This window comes from Natrix helvetica (genome assembly GCF_964273705.1).
Source record: "Natrix helvetica genome assembly, chromosome: 6".
NCBI lineage: Eukaryota > Metazoa > Chordata > Lepidosauria > Squamata > Natricidae > Natrix > Natrix helvetica.
This window is the reverse complement of record NC_138553.1, coordinates 35,445,879-35,470,776: the sequence shown is the minus strand read 5'-3', so window position 1 is coordinate 35,470,776 and position 24,898 is coordinate 35,445,879. Positions and strand designations below refer to the sequence as shown.

Genomic DNA, 24,898 nt, shown 5'->3' with positions numbered 1-24,898 from the left:
CGTTTTCCAGTCGCGAGTCTACCTCCATCTTCTGTAAGAACTTCAGGAGGTCATATGATATTATCCAGTAATCAACTGTGGATTTTCTTCCTGCTCCCCGATAAGTATATTCTGCTGGAAAGTCCCCCATGGGGATCCATTAAGGATACAAAGATCCAAACGTACAGTCATTTGTCTTAAACCTACCCAATTAGCTTTAGGGTCTTTAAATTGTCTGGAATGCAAAGATTCTCCTGTTACATTTTCATCATAGTGAATCTTAAAATGATTAAATAATGCTTGATCATTTGGTCCCATTCTAGCGTTTAAGTCCCCCCCTCCTATAATTATTGCAGCTTGGGGAATTTGGCTGAACAGCCAAGAATAAAATCTTCTATGCTGTCCCAAATCTTGTTAATCACATTATTCTTATTAAGTGGAGGAATATAGATATTAAAAAGCAAAATCTCCACCTGTTTAAATAAAAGTAATGTAGTTACAACCCATGGCTGGAAAGGTGGCAGTGGTACACATTTAAATTGCAAGGATGCATTAACTAATGTCACAATACCTCCTTTAGCTCTCCCCCACCCCATCTTGCTTGGGACAGCCGGGATTGAGTTAACCCAATGGCCATCTAACTGAATCTCTGTGGAGGCCCAGGTTTCCTGCAAGAAGAGAATATCAAATTATGATATATAGTCAAAAAAGAGTTGGTCTTTTGATGGAACAGACCAACCTGCTATATTCCAGATTATAAGGGAAAGTGGGTCATCTTTTGCAGCTCATCAGGAAACTTGATTTATACAAAGCGAAGTTGTCTGGTTGTTACACCACGGATTGAGTTGTCATCGCACACCGAATTGGCCTTCTTTAAAAATAGGGAGGACCCGTCAAGGTCATGTGTAGACTCTTGAGGAACCTGTTCAGGGTAAGAGGTTTTAGCACCAGCTAACAGAGCTTGCCATTCCAATGGCTCTTCTCTGAGTGTAGGACAAGGCGTTAATAGGTCATCTTTCATTCTTTAAGATGGTGGCTCTGACGTGGGTCGACTCTCCGTTTCTTGGTTTGGTGCTGAAGGTGTCATGGGATATTTACACAGGGATGAAAACATCTCCATCTCTACTGGGATCTCTAATACCCCCTTTGGGTCTTGGCTTCTATTTTCCATGATCTTGTATTCATGTAATCCCTTGTCCTCTGGGGGAGAAGTGAGAGGCTCAATTATTGGGGAAACCAGATCTATAATTGGCTCTGCTGTGTCCATTGTGACCAATAAGGATTTCTTTAAATTTTCTAACTTGTATAATATATTGTCTTGTTCTTTCCTTGGGAGAGTGCCAAAAGTGTCAATGATACCAGCTTCTGTGCTGTTAAGTATCTCTTCACCCGGCAGGGCTGGTTGACTCCCACTGTCTTTCTCTCTTTTCCAAGGTTGAAAATGAGGAGGAGGCAGCCACCTTGGGAGCTCGCATGTTAGCTAATAACGGAGTAACCCTTTCCTCACCAAAGACTCTGATGGGAAAGATTTGGAAGGAGACTAAATATGCCTTCATCTTGAATAACATCTGTGGTATGGTGGGCTGTTTGAAAGACAGGAAAATCCACTTCCAATTTGGGGCCTCAGGTAATCACTCCACAGCACGGAGATCAATCATGCCCCTGTGACAGTGAAGAAGCTGGCTTAGGGAATTTAATATTGCACTTCTGGAATTCCAACGTCCATAATTAAGTCCGTTCATATGGATTCTAAAAGCTATCCGTTGGGTTTGTAGTGAGCGATGTGATTGTTGTAATTGAGGGAGGGATGCTTTCCTGATTTCTTCTTTATTGATACCTTTTCCTCTTGTTGCCTTGTCTGGGGAGGGACTGTTTTTCTGAGAGGACTGCCACTGTTTATACGATTATTTAATTGTTTCTCTGGCTCTTTGCTTTTTTTCCTTTTTCTTATCCTGCATATGGGAGTTAACCAAGTCTTCTGCAAGAACTTTAGTGGGGGTACCTGGGGCCCGATATTGTATTTGAAGAAAAACAGATAAATCTTTTTTCAATGTCTCTACATCATGTTGGATGGCAATTAATTGTTCAAATATTGAAACCACCATTTGCGCTGTGAGAAGGCATTGCTTTGCCATAAACTCAGTTGAATTTTCCCAAAGTAAACACTCCATACTCTGAATTATCTGGTTGTTGGTTGCCTTTTTTGCCTTTAGCTCAGCCTCCATATAGGAAGTTATTGGGCTAGTTGTTTGTGAGAAGAGCTGGCTTTCAGTTTATCCCCCGCCCTCCCCGCCAGACCGGGAAAGTCTAGTAAATGCTGCTTTGCCACATCTTTTTGCCGGTCCCGTTCTAATCTCTCCAGATTGTTAGGGATGGGGGGGAGTAGTTTTACTTACAGATCTCTTGCCAACAAAGAGCTCCTAAATTCTTGGTTGTTTTGCTGTCTTCACTGGAGGGAGAGATCCTGGGCTGGTGCCATGGCATTTCTTTCCCATGCTTTTTTAATTCTCAGCAGCAACAAAAGTTTTTGTTTCGTATTATGTGCTGCGCTATTATCTCCACCAAAAAATGTTAATTAAATAAAAAAGGATCCAATGGGAGTAACTAAGAATTGATAAAATAAAATAAAACCAGGAGGCCCTACTGCAAACACTCTCCATCTCTGCCCCCCCCCGCACAGGGTAAGAATTACCATGTGACTAACATGTGACCCTTTATTTTGGATGGAAAGGATAGTGAGTCATAAGGCAACTGACACTGACAAGTTCTAACTTGTACATCAAGTACCAAACAAATAACAAGTACAGGGATAAAATTTTCTCATCAAAATCCGCTGAGTACCAAATTCGAGTTTCAAAGCAGTTGAATACCAAGGGTATCACCGTACTGCGATACCCTTGGTACTTGACTGCTTTGAAACTTGTCTAGCATCTAGTATTCAATGCATTTTGAAGAGAAAATGTTCAGAATGTATGTATATATTAAATATGGAATAATGTATGTATATTACTTGACAAATTACTTTTATGTGCTCTTCCCTACTGCTACTGTGTGTTAAATTCAGGCACAATGCCCTTCTCTTAGCTTTCTTCTATTATTTAAAACCACTTTTTCATGTTAAATATCAGTAATCTATTTTTTTTCTGGAAAATTATCATAAAAGCCCCCCTCCCAAATTATATTTTGTTATCCATTTTCCTTTAAAAATACTAAGATAATGTTTCTTAAATATGAACAAGACAATGCTGATTGCATTACTATCTGAGGGAAGGTATGCCAAATGTGAATACTATATTATACTGTACAATAATTAGAACTCTTTTTAAATGTAAATGTAGTCATTTAAAGAAAACAGGGGAAATATAACATAAATTATAATAAGGTATAATACATCTTTGTGAGGCAGGGACAATTATTTCATCCTTCAAAAATAATCTTGTCTCTAAGACTAGACTGGACAGATATAATTCTCTGATTCTCTATCTGTTCCACAATTCAGTCATGAAATAATATCGTCCTGCTACATCTATCAGATATTCTCATATACTAGTAAACTATGTTTGTTTGTGTGGGCGTGATACTGTGGAGATTTCTAAGTACCTACTCTTTTTTCTACAGAGCTAACAAAAATAAAATATTACTAAAGATGACTTACATTTTACCAATATGATTTAATGTAAAATGATTCAAGAAAAGGAAGCACTTTTTAGTGCTTTTTCTCTTCATGTCTCTCACTGCTGTTTGGACAATAGCCTATTATCCTGCCCAAAATCCAAATGCAGCCCTAATCTCAAGAAAAGTGCACCCTGTAAAAGAGGGAAAAGCAAATCAAAATAAACTATTAATGACATGATCATACAACACAGAATGGACTGTATAAACACCAATTTAGAGATAATAGAAAGCTGATCAAATATACTGTCCAGGTTAGAAGCTGTTGGCTGCCAAAGGACAAAACAAGTTGTCAGAACAAATTAAGGTTCACCTAATTTAATGTGCATCTCATATTTGTTCTTTTATGCCAATTTGTCTATCTTTGGAACTATGTGAATCAACCTATTATTTTTTATTTCTTGTGAAGTTGGCATGCTGCCCTCAAGCGTTGCATTGTTTTAATATTACACTGAATGCTCAAATAATCTCAAGGTTTCCTGCTGAAAAATATTAAAGAATACATCTGGACCTTATTTGCACTCTGAACCATAACTTTCTTAAATATTTTTTTTTAAATTTCATAACATGTAATGAGAAATGCACTTCCACTGGAAGAAGGGAAGGAAATAATTTGCACCACTTTTCTTTCTCCTATTCCACTAGATCTTCTGTGAACCAAAATTTCCAATTGGAACAGGCCACCATAAATAACTACACCAGGAGTATTTGCATGGTTGCCAGCAAGACAATCTGCCTTGGGCAGATGTTTGATATTCAGTAGTTGAATGTCATGGACAGTAAGCTATGAAAAATAAAGCAATCATTTAATCAATATTTAATATCATCTTTTGAATCTTAGGTGTTATATAAATTTGTTAGTCACTTGTAAAAAAAAGAATATTGTGAAGTATTTTTACAAAAAGGTAAGCAGAATGTAAATGCTATTGCTTTGTTTTGTTTTGTTTTAATAAATGTAGAGAGAAGTTACAATGCAAGAATTAGATATGCTGCATATCACTTAATGCAAGTGATACCTGCCAAATAAAACCAAAACATTTGATTTTGAGTTTAATATTTGAATTTACATGTACATAGATGCAGACGTCTATATGCAAATAGAATCTATGAATCTGCCGGTCTCAAATATCAGACTGAGCACTGCAGTAAAACATACAGCTGGATTTGTGTCATATTTATTCACTTTATAGTGAAACAATATTCCAATTTGAAATATATTTAAATATAAGTTTCCTAAGAATAATCACTTCCCTGATACTTTTATTTAAACTAGCATTGCAGATATTTCATTGGAAATATAAGCATAAGAAAGAGAAAGAGTTTTTTCTTGGTAATGGCATCTGGAACAGCCAACTAGAAGCTACATTTTCTCTTTTCAATGTAGCCCTCTGGAACTTAGTGAAAAACATAAAGCATATGGAAGGACCTGATGAAAATATCACCATTGGTATTTTATTACCTCCCCCCCTATTTTTTCCTATTATGTTTTACCTATCAGAAGTTCTTGGAAATGATAGTGCTACATAAATTTAGTAAATATAAATAGATGAAATAACTAAAAAGATCTGAACAAAATGAAAAACTTTGCTGATTCCAGTAATCTAGTTGATGCTGATATCTCTTGAAGATTATTGCGAAGAGAAGAGAGAAAAGAAGAGGAAAGAAGAGAAGAGAGTTGGAAGGGATCTTTGAGGTCTTCTAGTCCAATCCCTGCCCAAGGCAGAAGACCTTAGACCATCTCAGACAAATGGTTGTCTAATCTTTTTTTTTTTAAATCTCCAGCATGGAGCACGCACAACTCCAAGAGGCAAGCTCTAGGAAGCAAGTGAGTCATATGTAATTTACAAGAATTCATTACATGGATTTTTAAAATAATATTGAAGCATATTTACAATTCCTTCCTTGAAATTAGTTCATAATAATCTCAAGAGGTCACAATAAGCATATTCTTCTATGCAAATATCTTTGAAAGTTGGTCTACTGCCTCTAATATTATGTTGTGTCATTAAGATCTGCAAAATTCCAACAGCATTTGGGAAATCCCCAAACATGATTCACAAATGCTATGAATGGCAGCCAGAGCTGATAGTAGGAATGTCCTACAGCAAATTTTCTGTGACTGCTGCAATGGCTCACAAAAAAGGGGGAAAATCTTTGCAACTGCCTTCATCAACTATGTAGACAACTTTTTTTTTCTCTGAAAGATCCTAATTTCTGCTGAGCAAGGTTTCACAGTTTTTTTTAAAGGCATAGAACAGTGGTAACTGGGACCAGTCACAAGAAAAGATGGATAATAGCAAACTATTTCTGATTTTAATGATCCTCCTTTCAAGAAGATCAAAATATTCTACTGAAACATGTTTTTCTACAGCTTCTAGACAGAACTTCCCCAGAAAAGGAAGTCTTTTTGTCATTATAGGGCCTGAACATGTAAAGAGTTGCTGTTTATACATCAGGGTTCTCTGTCAATATTACTGTTATCTTTGGATGGATGAGTACAATTGGTGAAGGAGCATATCCATAATTTGGAGGTCCTACTGGACTCACAACTCCTACTTGAATACTAAGTGGGGGCTGTGGCTTGAGGAGCATTGACCAAAGGTGACTCTTACTATGACTCTAGATCAGGGGTGTCAAACTCACATCGTCACGGTGGCATCATGTGATATATTGGGATCCCCCCCCTTTCGCTAAATCTGGGTGTGGGCGTGGCCAGTGTGTGATGAATCCGGCCCATGGGCCGGGAGTTTGACAGCCCTGATCTAGATGATGCAACAATAATTGATGCATTCATCTCAATCAGTTGAACTATTACAATGCACTTTATATGGGACTGTTCTTAAAGACTCCTCCAAATTAGCAACTGGTCCAAAGTGCAACAGTCTTTCTACTTACCAGCTCTAGACATTTGGAGCACCTGACTCTGATTCTTCAGGCCTACATTGCTTGCCAATTTGTAATTTGGTACAATTTAAAGTGCTGACAGTTATATGCAAATTTGACACCTGCTCAAACCAGAATTGGCCCAACTCATTAGATTCTGTAGTGGGAAGCTGCTCATAGTCCCACATTTCTATGAGGTGAGATCATTAGAAGGAAAATACCTTTTGGTCCAGGATAGCAGAAAGGAAGTGACTCTATTTCATAGCATGCTGCTTATTTTCTACTGGTGGAGAACAGCTTCCTCTGCTTATGGGCTCCCTACAAAGGGATAAATAAGGGCGGAGGCAACTTCCAAAGGGGATATCTTCATGAGAATCTTTGGGGCCAAAGGCATTCCATTTTTATTTTTGTCCATTTAGATAGCTACCAGGAGAGTGTAGAGGGAGAATTGTGGTTTACTGATAGACTACAGCTTTATGTTAACAACTGTGTCAGGAGAATGGCACAGGTGGGAATTGAAAGTGCCTTAGAACACAACCTGAAATAACAACAGGAAGGAGAGGATGTGATGAAAGGATACAACCTGCCTGTTGTTGGGAAAGGAGTACAAAGGGAACAATCTCTATTCTTTCTGCAGCCTTATCAAAAAAATTGCCATGGGCACAGTTTTAATTTAGAGTTGCGTTTATTACGGAAAATGTTTTCAAAGTATCATTGCTAAAGGAAAGCTTGTATTACATTTGCTCAGTGTTGTGCATTATCCAGCACATTACACACAGAGGTGCTGTGATCATGAATAAGACAAACCTGGCTTCGAGAAGCTATGGTTAATTCCCCTATTCAAACAAAAGGATGCTTGCTAGAAGCTGATTTTTGTTTGTTTGTTTAATTTAAATGTTTAATTCATGTGCAGCACTAGGGCACTTTTTCCAGACAAACATTCTTAGAACATCATCTTCCCCTTTACAGAAAATTAGTTAATTCCTTGAAAGATAACGCACTGAAAAAACCTCCACTATGAGATGCAGGGGAAATCTCTCTGATGATACAGGTGGGCATGGCTAGAACATTTTGAGTCTTAAAAATAAAGACAGAACTGGAAGGAGGAGCCAACGTCACAACATTACAACGTGCAGTCTCAACACTCCGAGATGGCCGTTGACACTTTTGCCACTGGACGGTCCATTTGGACCTAAACCATCCCACAGAGATGGTGATCAGGAAGACGATGCCTTGCTGGTCTCAGGGACACCGCAAAGTCCCTGAATGACCCAAGGGAAGCTCTTCAAGCTGGCGCTAAATAGGCAGCCCCAGGCTGATGAAGTCGGGACGGCTCCGGAAGGAAGAAAGTGAAAAGAGAAAGTGAGTCCATCTGGTGAGGCATTTTTTCTATTTTGGGAAAGACTGCCCAAAGAAACTTTTTTTAAAAGCCAAATTAGATTCTTAAGCAAAAGAATTAAGCGGCAAAATTAATTTATATTGGATTGCTTTGAAAAGCTTTTTTTTTTCTTTGTAACTATACTTTGTGGATTGAAGTGCTCGTAACGTTTCTTGTTTCTCCTCTTAAAGTGAACAGATTAATTTTTCTTCTTCTGCTTTTTGTTACTTTATTTTTTGACTTCTGGATTAAAACCTTCCTTTTAATTTTAACAATTCTTCCTATTACTTGTTATTAAATTTCATTAAAGAACTTTGTTTCCTATAAGCCAGAGATAAATATTAGAAAGTGAAAAATAGCAACACTGCCACTCGGAGGTCAGAGGCTGGAGTTTTTGAAACAATGTATCTCTTCTTTTTTCCTCTTTGATCTTACTGACTTTGTAGCTGAAGGGTTTGCAATTTGTTTACAGAAACTGATAAAAAGCCAAGGGCATGAATTGTTTTCGCAGGTGCTTTTGAGAACTATTTTGGCAGGGGAGACAAAGGAGGAAAAAAAAACAGAACCCTTCTCCTTTGAAGAGCATAAAAGAACTTGTGTTTAAATCAACCTAAAATAAAAATAAAATAAAAAAGGCCTGGAAGGCTAGAGATGCAGTGGCTACTAGTTTTTTTTTTCTTTTCCTTCTTCTTTTTTGGAAACATGGATCAATATTCAGATGAGGAAACCTTAAAATTCCAAAATATCTTGGCTGGAATTCAAAATCTATTGGAAGGATATGGGAGAATAGAGAAGAAGTTGGAAAAACTAGTGTTCCTCACAGCAAAAGATGAAGGGATTGGAGCCCCAAAAATTAAAGGGGAGAATGAAGACATAGAAGATAAAGACAAGACAATGGATGAATTTATTAATGGAGCAAATGTGGGTGAAAGTGGAACAAAGGGAATATGGAAAAGGGAATTTGACGAACTGGAGCTCTACCCCAGATTCCAAGATACAGAAGAAAGAAAAAGGGTAATGATGATGGATTTAAGAAGAGAATTTTTTTCAGAAGCACGATTGACAACAAAGACAAGCTAATTTTAATAACAGCTGGAGGGCAACAAGATTACCTGAGAGATCCTTCAAGCAATAAAGTGCGGAGAGAAGTCTATAAAAACCTTATAAAGGAGATAAAAAGAAGACTGACACCACAATTGGCAAGAGAGATAAGACTGTTTTGTTACTGGAAGGATACAGGTTGACAATGAAAGTTGATAATAAAAAATTAGTTAATTTTGGTGATCAAAAAGTAGGAATTTAGTAATTCTTAGATTGTTTTAGATTGTTATTAAATGTTTATTTGTCAACAAATAATTAACTATGATAACAATAATGAAATGATAATGGATACAGCTTAATGATATATACATGTACTGGCAAACTAGTAAAAGAAATTTGTATATAAATTGCAAATTGCGATCTGGGAAAAAGACCTATAAATTTTATTAACAAACTTTTATTTAGATCTTGTCATAAAGGTGCAATTTTGGGGGGGTTTGACGAAAGGAGCTGGGATATAAATAGAAAATGATTTTTAGCCAACTATAATAACAACAAGGAAATGTCAATGGATATTGTTTAATAATATATACATGCTCTGGTATTGGCAAAAGCAACTTGGATACAAACTCTAAACAGTGAGTTGGGGTGAAAAAGGAGGGGGAAAGGTTTAGAAATTTTATTAATTGTCTTTTACTTAGAATATGTCATAAAGGTGTAATGTTATTGGAGGATTTTTGAAATAGCTAATGAATGCCATTATGTTGTTGTGTCTTTGAGGTAAAAGCACGTTCATTGTAGTCAAACAAGAATTGTAGTACATTTATAGTAAGATATACAAAGATTTTTGATTTAAAGTGTATAATCTAATATGAACTATAAGTAATGACTGTGGAAGAAATGTACGAAAGTTATTTGTAACCAATCGACACGCTTTCTACAAGATGTAATGAAGGATGATTCTTTTTTGTGTTTTTGTTTAATTAAAATAAAATTTAAATTTAAAAAAAAGGACAGAACTGAATGCATTTAGCTTCACAAAAAAATATTTTTTTTATTTTTGTAAAAAAAACGCATCACTGAAAATCAGCAGTTTTGCTGCCAAATTTTGGTGGCATGGTATGAGGAATATCTGGGGGAACAAAATAGAAGCTGGGCTTACCTGAATTTGGGGCTTACAGGGGCCCAATCCTGGTTTACTGTGTTACTTGAATCAGCTATTTCCTTTTTTCTTAGAGCTAGTAACAATTTCATATAATTTATCATTAGCATTAATAATAAAGATACTGGTTTATCGATACACTGTTATACTAGACTCTAATTTGAAAAGATACTTTAAAAATATTAGTTCTGTTCCAATTAATGATTGGAAAACAGGTTTACAAAGTATATGACTATTCAATTTCTGTAACAAAAAAAATATATTAGACATATTTATGCCTCAAGTTTTTATAAGAAAATTTATAGAACATGGTAAATAGTTCAAGAGTAGACACAAAGATCAAGGTTTGGGCACGGAAATGCATCAATAGTGCATTGATTTTATTCTTAGTTAATTTTAACTGGGAATAATAAGATTTTTCTAAGTTCAACTAGTAATATATAAGAATATTTGGGAATGTTTCTAGAAAAATAGAAGATACTGTGTTCAATCAGTTTTTATTTTTGCATGTTATAGTTAGGGGTATCACCTTCTCCCTAAATTCAGCACAGGCAAGTCATTTTTGGACTTTCCAAGGTGGGTAATCTTTTGTTATTTATGCAATATTCTGTTTCTTTCTAATGTTTTTCTGCCTGCAAATTTGCTTGGCTTTATTTATTGAAAGGAATTATTTTTTTGCCTGCACTTTTCATATAATAGCCTATTATCTCCATTATAGTACTATTTCTTTATTTCTCTTTTTGAAAATATGTTTTTTTTTAAATTTTCAACTTTGGAGGATACTTTTGTCCTATTGATTGGACAATATTAAACTCTTAGAGAAATTCTACCTAGAAAACTAAAAATCCTTAAAGCTCCATTATAGCACTATATTGTAGATTTATGTTTTAATATTGCCTGACAGAATTAAGGTTTCTTATATTCTATTCTCAAATATTAATCAGTAGAATATTATCTGACTCATTAATTATGTTTTAATCACATTATTTTTAACATTTTAATCATCTCCATGTCATATGGTTCACTTCATTCCATATTTTCATTTCTTTGCCCTAATATCTTTTCTCCAGCATTTTAATTAATCCAGAATTGATTTTTATACATACTTTTGGTTTAATTATCACCCTTCAGTTGCTCATTGAAGTGAACTAGAAGGAATTGAGAATTGAATTGTCACTTTTTGTTTTAATAAGTGCAAAAGCAATAGATGGTTCAATGACTGATAGCAAAGCTTAAAATACATATTCCCAAGTAAAATGGATAAAATTTATTTAAAAATATAAGAAATGTATATATTTGTCTTATCACCTTTATGTGCCATCTAGATCATACTAATATGAGGCAGACTACAAAAAAGAATAAATTAAAATTGTATCTCAAAGTATAAAATAACCATAATGATAAATAATCATAATAATCATCATACTAATAACTGGGTATCTACTATTAGCTTAGGATCTGAAGCCCCTTAGACTGCATGAACAAGAAAAGTGTAGGGGCCAAAAAACACCTTGAGGGCAATTTATGACATACACCCTAATCAAAGATTCCTTAACTTCAGTGTAATGGTGGGTTCCTACCGATTCGGACCAGTTTGGCCAAACCGGTAGTGGTTGAGTGGCTTGGGTCGCCGGAACCAGCAGCGACCCAGGCCTGCCATGCCCCCAAACCTTCGGCATTGCCATCTTGTTTTTCAGTTCTGCACATGCGCAGAACAATTTTAATTGCACTGCGCATGCTCACAGACTGCGCGTCAAGCGCATGCACAGGGCATGCATGAGCGTACCAGCTGGAACGCACCCCTGTTTCAGTGGGAATGAGATCTCTAGCAAGTCTCCCAGAGATGTGCAGAATTATACTTGGCAGTCCCTGATATATCCTGGTGCCATGCCAATGCCATATATGGGTTTAAAAGTTTAAAATTGAGTTTGAAAGTAAGTATAGCTCCATGTAAAACATACTGCAATAATCCAGTTGTTTGTTTAATACAACATGCATAGCTGTCACCCAAACAATCTGTTTCAAAGAGGTCTGTGATGCAGCAGCTGAAGAGAGCTATGTCCTTCCCCTACTGCTTAAACAAAAGTCATGAATTATATGTCTAGAAGGACTTCCAACCCTATCAACAGACTATCAACTGAAACTACCTATTCCAGAAGGATTTTATAATTAGTACTGACTACTGATTGACTCAGAAGAAAGCAAACAGTTCATCCAGGGTCTAGTGTAGCATCTGCAGTACTACAGTGACTAATTTTGTTTCTCTCCCATGTCTGGGCCTGAATTCTATCTGAAAGGGATTCAGATAATCTGTTTCTTCTATAATCCTCCATAACCTATTCCTAGCAACCTTCTCAATAAGTTTCCCTATATAAATAAGTAGTGATATATTCAGATTGTTAAGGAAAGTGTCAGATGTGAGATTAACACAAATTAGGTAGGTGTTAGCAAATCAGGTTTTGCTAAATCTGAAACATAATGACATATTGATCCCCCCCCCCAATGAAAATATCCAGCTAGCACATTTTTATTGTAAAATAAATACATAAACACATGATCAATTAATGTTTTGGGCATTTAGTGTTCCAAAAACATTTCCTAACTTACATGAACACTTTGTGCATTGTTTATATCAAATGAATAATGCAATTACTCAACACACTGCAAAAACAACAATATAAATTTGCAAGACTTAGATTTGCAAGAGAATGAAGAAAGAGCGAGACAGAATTTGATTTTTTTCAAGAAATAACATCCCAGATAATATTATTTCATATAATTTTGTACTTTTGATATACAAAGAATTTCTTACCAACTAAAATAGTAACATCCAGTGATATAAATGCAAATACATAGACCTTACTAAAGAAACATTTCAGATTTTAGACAAAGATCATTATTACTAAATATACTCATTTTATTTCTTAAAATATTATTGGCAAATTAAACACTTGAAGAAATGTTTAGAGAAAATTTAGATAATCTATATTCACACAAAGATATGCAATGGTAAAATACCTCTGTTACGTGACACCATTTTAAATATAATTGAATACCTGTTAAAAGAACTCCAGATCCATCTAGTGGAATTTGTTTTATTACATTAATTTTGTACCAGTTTGTAAAAATTAAAAACTGGTAATTAGGGATATCAAGACTTCAGACTAAAAGCCTTCAATCTTTTATACACAGTATAAAACAGATAAGATATACTAAATCATTGTTACTATGTTTAATATATATTACATTCAACCAAACAAGAAGTTAAGACTGACTAAAAATGTGTAAAAGAAGCATTGGGAATCCTATAGAATAAACAGATATCTTTAAGAAAACATATAAAGTCCAATTAATTAACAATAGCTATAAATATCCACTTTCTCCAATAAAATATACAGTACATTCATATCACTGGTCAAGGCCACCAACATCTTTCTGCAAATTCCTATTATTTCCCCTTAAGATAAATCTTTTTTGTACTATCCTCAACTATGTTAAATTTCTGATCAATTATTATGGATCCATATGTACAGATGAATACAAATAGAATATGTATGATACATTGGAATAATATATTCAGATGACAATAGCCATTTCATCAAGCAATTTCTCTCTCATTTCCTAAACTTTTTTGAATCATTTTACTGCCACCTAGCATTTTTTTCTGAATTTTTGCAACACAGTTCTTCTGAAGAGAGGAATAAAAATGATTAAATTGAAAATATTACAAATATAATCAACACCTTTCTGGTTCAGTGTTCATTGCTTTCATAAAGTGCTGTCAATCATTGTTTCTGGCAAGTTGTTTCAGGATTATTATCTGCAATAGGTTGATATTAATAATTGTTTTACACTGTTGTACTTATGTCAAGGATTAACATCATAGCAGGATTTATTTATTCTGGTTTGTTTGAATTACTGAATTTACAAAGCATGATTTATTTTGTTTACTTTGAAGCTTTGATTATTAATTCCCTTTTTCTATTATCTATTTCCAGTATAATTTTTCATCTCAGCTTCCTCCTGGCTTATCTAAATTTAGATTTTCTTATCGATAACTTGGTTGTTTCTGTACTACATCCAAGGCTTATATTATCCATAGAATGCAAGAAGATTGACTTAAAAAAAACTTTCCTCCATCTTTCCCATCTGCAAGTTGCTCATCTATTTTGAGTCTTCCTGACAAAATAATATATCTTCCACATCAAGATTTCATATAATATTTTGGTTCTGTTTTGCATGGAGAGAAAAATTTTAAATGACTTATGTAACACCAATGAAAGATTAAAAGCTGAAGCAGAATAACCTAAATCCATAGTAAAAATGATAACATATTAAGGATTTGTGCAAAACAGAATTTTAATGCATAATTATTTCACTTAATAAACACTAAATAAAACTAAAATAATTAATCACAAATTATTTTTCATTCATGTTTCATTAGCATCAAACATGCATTTGCTACATTTTTAATGCCAGAAGTTGATGAATTGAAACTATGCTTCTAAATTATATTTGGGAGTATAGAGAATATCAGCAGCTTATTAAATGATACATATAATGATGCATATGCACATTTCCAGGTTCACCCAGAAAGCCCCTCCTTTTTTCTTACCAGGTCATTCCATATCATTTTGCAATCACAGCGCACAAAAGAGAAAATTGGATATTAAATTCTAGATTCTTCCTGTGTATGAAGTTGATGGTTATAAATGACACAAAATCACCAGCTTACCCCTCTGTGAGTGGCAAGGAGTAGGCTGCAGTGAAGGAAAAAACAACTATAGATATTGTTTTAAAGGGAGCATATCTGTCTATTTAAATCATCATGTAACCTATCCGTAATAGTAGCTAGAAAATCATAGTCTATATGGTGATTTTTTTCCTCCAATAACATTAGCAATAAATTCTAATTTATATTGCTTAAATTTGGTTTTATTCATATGAACAAATACCAAGAATGCACCTCATTGTCAATGAATAATAATTTAAATTTTTTCAACTTATATTTAAATATATTTCAACAAATCTGTAATTTAAAATGAACTTTGTCTCTGGAGATTTCCAAAATATAAATGTCAATTAAGCTTACTTACATTTTGGGGAGACAAGTAAATATTTAAAAAATTAAACTAGCTATCCTAAGAGAGAGAGGAAAAAAGCAGCCAAACTGAAGGTTACATTTTCACTGAAGTTTTGTGAGCCTTTATACTCTCTTTTGAGTAACAAGATTTCTTTTCAGAGTTGCAGATTAAATATGTGTATCGCTTTAAAATATTTGATGGAAAGTGGTATATACTGTAAATGTTTTAAATAAATAAATATAAAATACATATCTTAATCTGTTCAGTGCTCCACATTATTTCAACAGTTATTAGTTCATTTTGTAAAAATAAAATAAAATTTATAGTGAATTTCTCACTTCTGATAAATCTCTCCTTTCACTCAAATGATATGACTCTTTCATGCATCCTACATGACTTTGCACATCATTCTCTACACATAGAGTGTATCTAACAGCTTTCCTCCTACGGATATTATTTGAGTGACACTAACGGTGGGAGTGATTATCGAAATTGTTCATATGACGAGAGATCTGTTTTTAATGATTTCTGAACAGGGCTTAATTCCATTAGTCTACAATGGATAGTAGGCGACTCTTCCAGAGAGTATTGAAGGGAATAAGGCCGTTAGAAAAATTAACAGAGGAGGAAAAGTGTAATTGTATTATTCAAGCCTATGAAAATGTATAATAAGCATTATGGCAGAGTGGGTGAGAGAGATTAAAATTAGTTAGATGAGTACTGTGAAATAATAAAAATAAGTACTACTTGAACACCATTGGCATTGACAAAATCACCAGCATCAATTGCAAAAGGCAGCTTTACTTGTAACAGCTTGCATCTACCTTTAAATAACCTTTAAACAACAAACAACAACATACCCCTACCTCAGGTCCTTGGGAAGGATTCAATGTGTGGATAAAAATGTCAAATCCAGCTCAACAAATCAGATTAATAGTAATAAGAACTCTCTAAACTACATTACATAAATAGGTTCCTTAAATAAAGGATTTTTTTCTCACTTTCTACTCCTTCTGAGGTAGACAGACACCTAGACAGACACATACTGCTCTGTTTTGTTTCAAGCAATATGCACAAATAATGTTTTATATAGCACAGTGTATGTGTATACCCTGGGCTGAGATCCTGCAGGATTTCCAGATCCAGAGAGACATGCATGTGCTGGCCAATGAACCAGATGTTGTAGTAGTAGACAAGGAGCAGAAATCAGCAGTGGTGGTAGATATAATAATGCCAAGTTACAGCAAAATCAAGAAGGAGTATGAGAAACTAGAAAAGAACCAGAGCCTGAAAGAAGAGCTAGAGATTATGTGGAAAGAATAGGCCAAAGTGATCCCAATGAGGCTGTGACACTAGAGCTTGGAGAGTGGCTCCAGCAGATCTCAGGAACAACATCAGAGAGCTCTGTCCAGAAGAGTGCAGTGCTAAGAACAGCTAAGATTCTGCACATAACTCTTACATTCCCAAGCCTTTTATAGAGGCCCCGAAATTGAGAAAGACATATACTACCCATGGGGGTGAGGAGAGAAATTTTACAATAAAAACAGAATAACGAGGGAAAGAAAAATGTGTTTTATAACTGCTCCGAATGCATCTGTTGTAGCTGTCTGATGCCTAGGAGAATGGCTCCTCCTCAGTAACAGGGATAGACATATTTTGTTTTCGGTTCTGATATCTTTTAAATATCTTTTTAAAATCACAACCTAAGTTATGATTTCAATGTTTATTAATATAGATTTTTTTAAAAATCATGGTAAGAAATTTGCCTCAGGTTAACTGTCAATAACTCAGGTAGCTGGTCTATGGATAGCTATTTACAATAAGTGGGCACATGGCTGTCTTTGATAGAACCACATAGTATGTTACTACGAAAGAGTTAAAAAGATATTCAAAGATGTTCAGATGTGCTGTAGGCAGTACAAGTAGTTGCCTAGGGCAACAAAACATTTAGAGACTATTTATTTTATCAGTTTGTTGTATGATAGATTATGTGCTATAGAGGGAGGCTGTTTTAGGTTCTTCAGAAGCAGTAGAAACTCTATATTCAGCCTAATTTTTTTTTTAGCCCTTTTCTAAATGAGTGACATCCTTCAGAGTACCAAAACAGCAAAATGTATGAAAATGCATTAAGCAGTACTGTATATCGGATTATTTCATTTATGGAACAATGACATATTCCATTAGGATATTTCTAAAAAAGATATTGTGTTTGGAAGCAACTGGGAAACAGGAACTGTATGCTAGAATGAGGGTACTGTTATTCAAGCGGAAAACAAGGCATATGAAATACTCCATTTTGATTGCTAGAGCTTAATAGTGCTGCCAGTCAATAACCTAGCATAATTTTTCAGTGTTACATTTTTCCTGGAAAGAGAAAGAAAAAAACACTGGTTGCATACCTGTAAACTCACCTTTTATTCTTCAGTCTTTAAAAATATACTATATAATACACTTCAGAAAAAAATCAAAAGAAACAGAAGGGTGATCAAAAGATATAGTGAATTGTTTGTAGCTCCTGGTAATTGATAAGAGGTGATATTAAACTCCCTTAGTTTTCATTTTATTTAGATTATTCCTTTAAATGTCTTCATATTGCAGTGTATTTATGAAATGGGGGAATCGATCACATATATGGGTCAACTATACGGGTCAACAGACTAATCTGTTCAATAATCTTTTTTTGTTCTACAATTCTGCTGATTAAAAAAGAATGTGTCTAGTGCAACTGCTCCATTGAATAAATCAACAACAGCAACATATAATTTCAGTGACCAGAATGATTACTGAATGACTAGAATTGGACTAGCAGACAGCAAAATATAAATAGTAAAAATAAAAACAGATATAGCTATACCACCAATGCTACCAAATCACAGAAATTTCTATAAATAATAGAACAGAATGAAACAGAACTGGTCAGAGAGCTACAGAGAATAACAATATTTTTTAAAAAAATCTAATGGCCTACATTCAATACAATACAAATGCACACGGAACAATGGGGTTTTTGTTCCTCACAAATCTCCCTTCCCAGATATGATCCAGCTGTGCAGAGAGAGCCCTGAGCTCCAGATTGGACTAAGCCACTGGGCAATGTGGCTTAGAAAAAGACATGCCACTGGCCAATGTGAACTTCAACTGATGCAATGTCGCGATACAATGTCATAATCCAGAATGTTAATGTCTATAAAACAATGTCAGTCCTTTTATTCTATTTTTATTTTGGAAAGATCCCGCATATGGATGCCTTGTATTGTTTTACATCTAACTGACGTCCTTAATAGCATACACTATATCACCAAATATCTGTTTTCATTTAATTTATTTCTATACTCTGAAGCTGTGTCATGTGGAATTGGGACAGCTAGTTTTCTTTAAATTCTTTGTATCAATAAAAATATTAAGGGAATGAGACTAAGTATTTTAATATATTGTATTTCTTATGTTTATTTATTTGGAAGCTCTAGTCAAGCTTATTTCCAAATTAGTGTACTAGAATTTCAAACTAGCTGCTTCTAATGTAAGTTGAAAAGGTGGTATACCCTGTTACTTTCACAGCATTTAATCACTTTATCCACATTACTTTATCCTAAGAATAGCCTTAAATGGAAACCCCCAAATGTGCTGAATTTCCAAGAATTTCTTTTTCCAGGAAGAAAACAGAGACAATATGGACAGAATGGGAATTTTATCTGCTTCTTCGGTCTTTGTAGATTAACACAAATTTAGAGGAAATGATATATCATTCAGTACAGCACTCCATTGGTATTAGCTTATGATATATTGAAGAAGTAGAGCAAAACTTGCCTTGGGGGACTGTTCTTTTTAATTATCTCTACAATAATTTTCTTTAAATAAATTTATTATAATGCAACACAAGTCTATAAAGCATATACCTATGTGAGGTTCTGTCTAATCAAGAAAAAAGAATCAAGTTCACATAACGTTTCTTTAAAATATGACAAACGTGTTTTAAAGTAGTAAGCATATATATATTATTATCTTGTCCTCTGTTTTCCTTAGCATTGGGTTGCATCATAATATATGATCTTACTTCTTTTATATGTAAAAATATCTGAAACTTTTGAGTTTTTTATACTGAAGGAGTATATGAATCAATATGAATCAATATTGGCTTCTGCTTATATTATTGTATAATGTATGAAATTAGTTGTTTTCTAGCATAGCAAATTGTAACCTTAATACTGGACTGCAAATGTTATCTCACTGCTGCGTCTTGCTTCTGTTCTTGGCTTCAAAGCTTGGCACATTCTTGAAAGCTGGTAGAAGAAATTGTTACACGGGAATATCAAACTGTATAGATAAAGGAACCAAACTAGGGAGTTTTCCTGGCTAATAAATCCTTAAAGCATTGTGCCAAAAAACAACTTGGCAAACGGGGCTGCCACCCCTTACACAAGGCTATAGGAATACTCCAGTGGTGGGTTTCAAAAATTTTTAGAACCTATTCTGTAGGTGTTGCCTGTTTTGTGGGAGTGGTTTGGCGGTCATGTGACCGGGTGGGAGTGGCTTAGTGGTTGTGTGACCGGGTGGGCATGGCCAAGTTGGAAAATGTGGTGAAACTCACTTAACAATGCTTTTGCTTAGCAACCAAAATTTTGGGCTCAATTGTGATCATAAGTTCTTCCTTCCTTCCTTCCTTCCTTCCTTCCTTCCTTCCTTCCTTCCTTCCTTCCTTCCTTCCTTCCTTCCTTCCTTCCTTCTTGTGTCTCTCTCCCCCAATTATTTTCTTTCTTTCTCTTCCTTCCTTCCTTCCTCCTTGTATCTCTCTCCCCCACTTATTTTCTTTCTTTCTCTTCCTTCCTTCCTTCTTTCTTATCTCTCTCTCTCCAACTTTCTTTCTTTCTCTTGCTCTTTCTTTCTTTCTTTCTTTCTTTCTTTCTTTCTTTCTTTCTTTCTCTTTCTTTCTCATTCTTTCTAATCCGCCAAGCAGCGTGACTCACAGCTAGCCCAGGAGCAGTAGCCGCCACCATCAGCCGCTCTGCACCGCCATCGCTCGCTACCAGTCAGGCCGGAGGCCAGGCATGCAGAGGGGTCATGGCAGCAGTGACAGCAGACGAGCGGCAGCAGCGCTTTGATGGGCGCTGAGGGAAGGAATGAAGGAGGCTGTAGGCTCATTTGCCCTTGGCTACGTGACTTCCTTTCATTCTCTGCTGCCCGAACGAGTGAATGAGGCAGATGGAGAACCAAAGGAGATCGCATAGCCGAGGCAAATGAGCCTGCAGCCTCTTTCCTTCACAGTTCACACATTCGGGCAATGGGAGGGAGACTTTCTTGCATGCCTTCGGAGAAAGAAAGAAGGTGTGCAAGAAAGCCTCCCCCCACTGCCCGAGCGTGTGAATGAAGGAGGCTGCAGGCTCATTTGCCCCCAGCTACGCAACTTCCTTTTGTTTTCTGCTGCCCGAACAAGTGAGTGAGGCAGATGGAGAACAAAAGGAGATTGCGTAGCCGAAGCAAATGAGCCTCCTTCCTTCACAGCCTACAGCCTCCTTCCTTCACAGTTCACACATTCGGGCAATGGGGAGGGCTTTCTTGCACGCCTTTGGAGAAAGCAGGAAGGCATGTGGGAAAGCCCCCCCCCACCTCTCAGAGGCAGGGCGATTGGTGAGCCAGCCAATCAGTGAGCGGCGGGCAGAGAAAGCATGGTGCGGACGGGCAGGGCGAGCGAGTGAGCGGCGATCGGATGGGTGGGGGGAGCAGTACTGTCCCACTGGACGAATGAGTTCTAAAAGGTATGGTAAATTTGACAAACCCCCTCTGGCATACCAGTGTGAACTGGGAGCAACCCACGCCTGGAATACTCCATAGATATGGTAGACAGAGACAGGAGCTTGAACAAAAGAACGCTTTAAAGATCACGTTGGTAATGAATCTTTGTCTCTGATTGGATAAACTTTGTTTCTATCTGCCTAAAATATATATAATACTCTGAGCCACTCTTCCAGGGTGTGGTTACTCCTTACATGCATTTGTTTGTATGTTTTGGATATAGTTTTGTCACCTAGCTTTTGCTATGGCCATAAATAAAAGCTGATACTTTTTGCAAGCGTTGTCTCGAGTCTCACTCTCTTTGGCATTTCAGTGGCTCGGGGAAAATTGCTGGAACTTTACAATACATTATTTCTTATTATTCCTATATTGCATTTAAAGAATTGCCTTTTGAAATCGTAATTATAGCTGATATTTTTCAAACGGAATACTCTGTATAAAGATCAAGGTCTAGTGGATAGATTAATTTCACCTATAGTTATCTCTTTACATTTAAGATTCTTGAATGGGAGCATATTTAAAGGAACACTTAGGTTTGGATTTGATTCTAGTAAGGAAAAAAAGATTTCTAAAAATGCTGATAGAAAAAAAATCACTTTCTTTAGTGATCTTTAAGGATGTTAGCACTTTTAAATGAAAGTCAGTTGTTCCTTCTACAAATTTTCAGTTAAATAAATCAAGACGCAAATAAAATAAATTTCAGAACACATGTATCAGGATAAATTTAAATTTTCTAAAAAATTAATTGCCAAGCACAGACAAATATATTTTTAATAAATTGAAAGTAAAAGAAAAAAGCAATCATTTTGTTGTTGTTGTTTTAGAGCTAGCTTTAATAGTTTCATGTTGTTTGCATACAGATGCATCTAACCACAAGTTAGGCCTAATGCAAATGTGTAGTACAGTTCCCCCATCACTAATGCACAATTTGAAATGCTGAGGATGAATGTCTTTTGGCTTAGACTCTTTTAGAGTCTATTTTTCTATATACAATATGGCAATATAGTATTTATGTTTAAGAATTACAGACAAATGCCCTTAACTATTATTCCTAGAATCTAGTTTCATTTTCTTCTAGGCATTTGAGCATATAATAATGGGTCTTACTGTCTTCTGGTTTTGGACTCTTTTGACTTATACTGATAGAGGTCTCCTACTTTTCCTCTGTTTATGATTTTTTGTTAGATTTATATTCCACTTAAGATAGTGTATACAGTACCCTTCCGCCTTTTATTTCTTCACAACTATTGTACTACCAAATAAAATAGTTTGGGGTGAGAGATAATAACTGGCCCAAAATCACCCATAGGGATTCTGTGACTGAATGAAGACTTGAACCAGGGGATGCCACTTCCATTTCAACAATTTAATCATTATACCACACTATACTGGCTCCCAATGCAAATCTCTGGATTTACAACAACGGTCAAAATCCTGAGAATCTGAATTGCCTGAATGTAGAATGTTGCAAATTCTTTAGATGTCATATTATGTGATAGGTAGTTTAGATGTGGTTGTATGTTAGCATATTCACTTAAAAACAAAAGTAGAAAGTTGTAGATTGTAAAATTTTGAAGTATAACTATGATACTCAAGCAACATCATCTGAGAACCAGTTTGATATAATGGTTAAAAACCACTAGAATAGAGGTCAGGATATTCTGAGGTTTAGGCCTTAGGCAGCAAAGCTAGCTCAGTCACCTCCTCTTATACTCAGAAAGAAGAAGGTAATAGCACTTCCAAAAATCTTGCCAAGAAAAGGAGGCCAGGCTGATTCCAAGGATCAAGGTTGATTGAATGGCTCATATGAGGAACATTCTATAAACTAACCCTGTAATAAATTGTTAACTAATAACATGATTTATCATAAATTATTCATTGTTTGTGTGATAATTTCCCCATACCTGAAGGAAAATCTGAAGTTCAGTAAATGAAAAGAATTAATTTGTGGTTCTTAACCTGAAAATATCATTTGGGATAATTAGGAGAGTAAAAGATTGCTTTTTTTCCTTAGGTAGTTACAGTTCTCAATGTATCAAAAGTAGTATTTTTTAGAAAAGAAGTTCACCAGGTCAGAAGAAAAGAGCAAAATGCATTCTTCTGGGATCATCTCATTTGAATACATTATCCCCAAAAATTGAATAGTCATTTATTTCAGGAGAAAAACTTTTATAGAAATGGTAGACATTTTTCTAGTATGCCATAAACTGTTACTCTTAATAAGATTTGTCTAAAATTTCAAAAGAGAGACACAAAATAATATTTTAATACTTTCAAACAAGGCCAGCACAATCTGTATGACTTACCACTAAAAACAAAACTGTTCCAATTAAAATCAAGATAGTCCCAATAAGTTTGTGTTTGTTTTGTTTGATATTGTTTGATATCAACACAATGTTGCTATTGTATCTCTGAAATTAGTATTGAAATACACATTTAAATTTTCAACTGAATATTATTTGAGATACCAACTCTTATCTGTGAGTAAAATCATTGGGCATACAAAATAGTTTCATTATATATACCTTATATGTATGCTTACATAGTATGAAATCAAATATTTTGCAAAGATGAGAGACTATTGATATAATAATCCCTTATTAAAAGCAATCATGAAAAGAAAATAATACTTTTATAATTGTGTTTTTTGTTTTCTTATACTGTTATAAAATGGCAACAAGAAAATATGAAGGTGACAAGTGTGCAACGTGTCTCAGTGTGAATATGTTTGTGTGCAGCTAAAAGTAAGCCATTCGTGTGAACTTGGCCAGTCAGTTTCTCTCAGCCCTAGGAAGGAGGCAATGACAAATCACTTCTGAAAATTTTTGCTAAGAAGAGTGCAGGGACTTACTCAAGTAGTCTTCAAGAATTGGACATGACTGAATGGGAAAAAAGGATGTGACATTGGAGAACTGGGCTAGCAGGAATAGCCTAGTTTATCTGCTTAAGTGGAAGAAGCAGTTCTGAATTGCTGAGCCTCAGCATTTTCTGATCACAGATAAGTCATTAGCCACATTATGTTGAAAAAGTAAAACATTTTTCATCCATTAGAATTACAATTGAGATGATTTAAAAAGAAAGAAATGGATCAACTTACGTTAATTAATTCAATATCCCATATTTTCTTTACAAGGTCCATTGATGTATAGCCATTTATCAAAAAGGGCTTGATGTAATCTCCCAGTTCCAGAGAATCTAGCCATTCTGCTACAGAGGTGGGGTTGTAGCCGTCACTGCCTGTCTGTTTCATCTGAAATATAAAAATTCAAAGTAATTTTGAAGTGCATTATCATTATTAGATTGGTTGTAATAAATAAAATAAAAAGAACATTACATCATAATTTGGGGAGAGGGGGCGGTCTATAAATCAAATAAAATTCAAATTCAAATAATATTTAAATTAGAAAAATACTAAAATGTACCTCTATTATACTTTTTAAATTTCTTCAAGGGAGGCTATTTGTAATATGCCTCTAAATTGCATGACTTTGTGCCATATGGGAAGAAATTACAGTTAGTTTGGATATGGAATTGATGAACACAAACATACATACACATCAAAGAGTTTGTAGTAGGCAGCTGAAATAAGTTTTCGTCTTCCCTTTTCTGTGTATGTTTTCAAATACATTTATATGGAATGTTGGCAAAATAATATGTCTTTTTATAGGCAGTCTTCAACTTTCTATATGGAGTCTGGGAGATCACCTTTGAAAGGTGGAAGAAGAACGAGCCAATCCACCCTGAGGCCTCCATAGAGAAAAGCTGTTTAATGCCATCCAAGAAGCAGGCACCATTTTGAGAGCAAACACAGTTCTTAGATTGTGAGAAATGTGATCATTTCCAAAATGGAACCCACTTCTGCAACAGCATCACACTCCACACAGCCTCTATATCAGGGGTGTCCAAACT

At 35.2% G+C, this 24,898-nt stretch overlaps 1 protein-coding gene across 11 annotated transcripts in view; it reads right to left on the bottom strand.

Moving 5' to 3' along the window:
* ANKS1B (ankyrin repeat and sterile alpha motif domain containing 1B) overlaps positions 1-24,898 on the bottom strand; it is a 300,024-nt gene that overhangs the window by 99,810 nt on the left and 175,316 nt on the right. For all 11 annotated transcript variants that reach the window (XM_081958819.1, XM_081958822.1, XM_081958824.1 and 8 more), the window contains one exon: positions 24,087-24,239. In XM_081958819.1, coding sequence (XP_081814945.1) covers positions 24,087-24,239 — 153 coding nt within the window. The remainder of the gene's footprint in view (positions 1-24,086; positions 24,240-24,898) is intronic.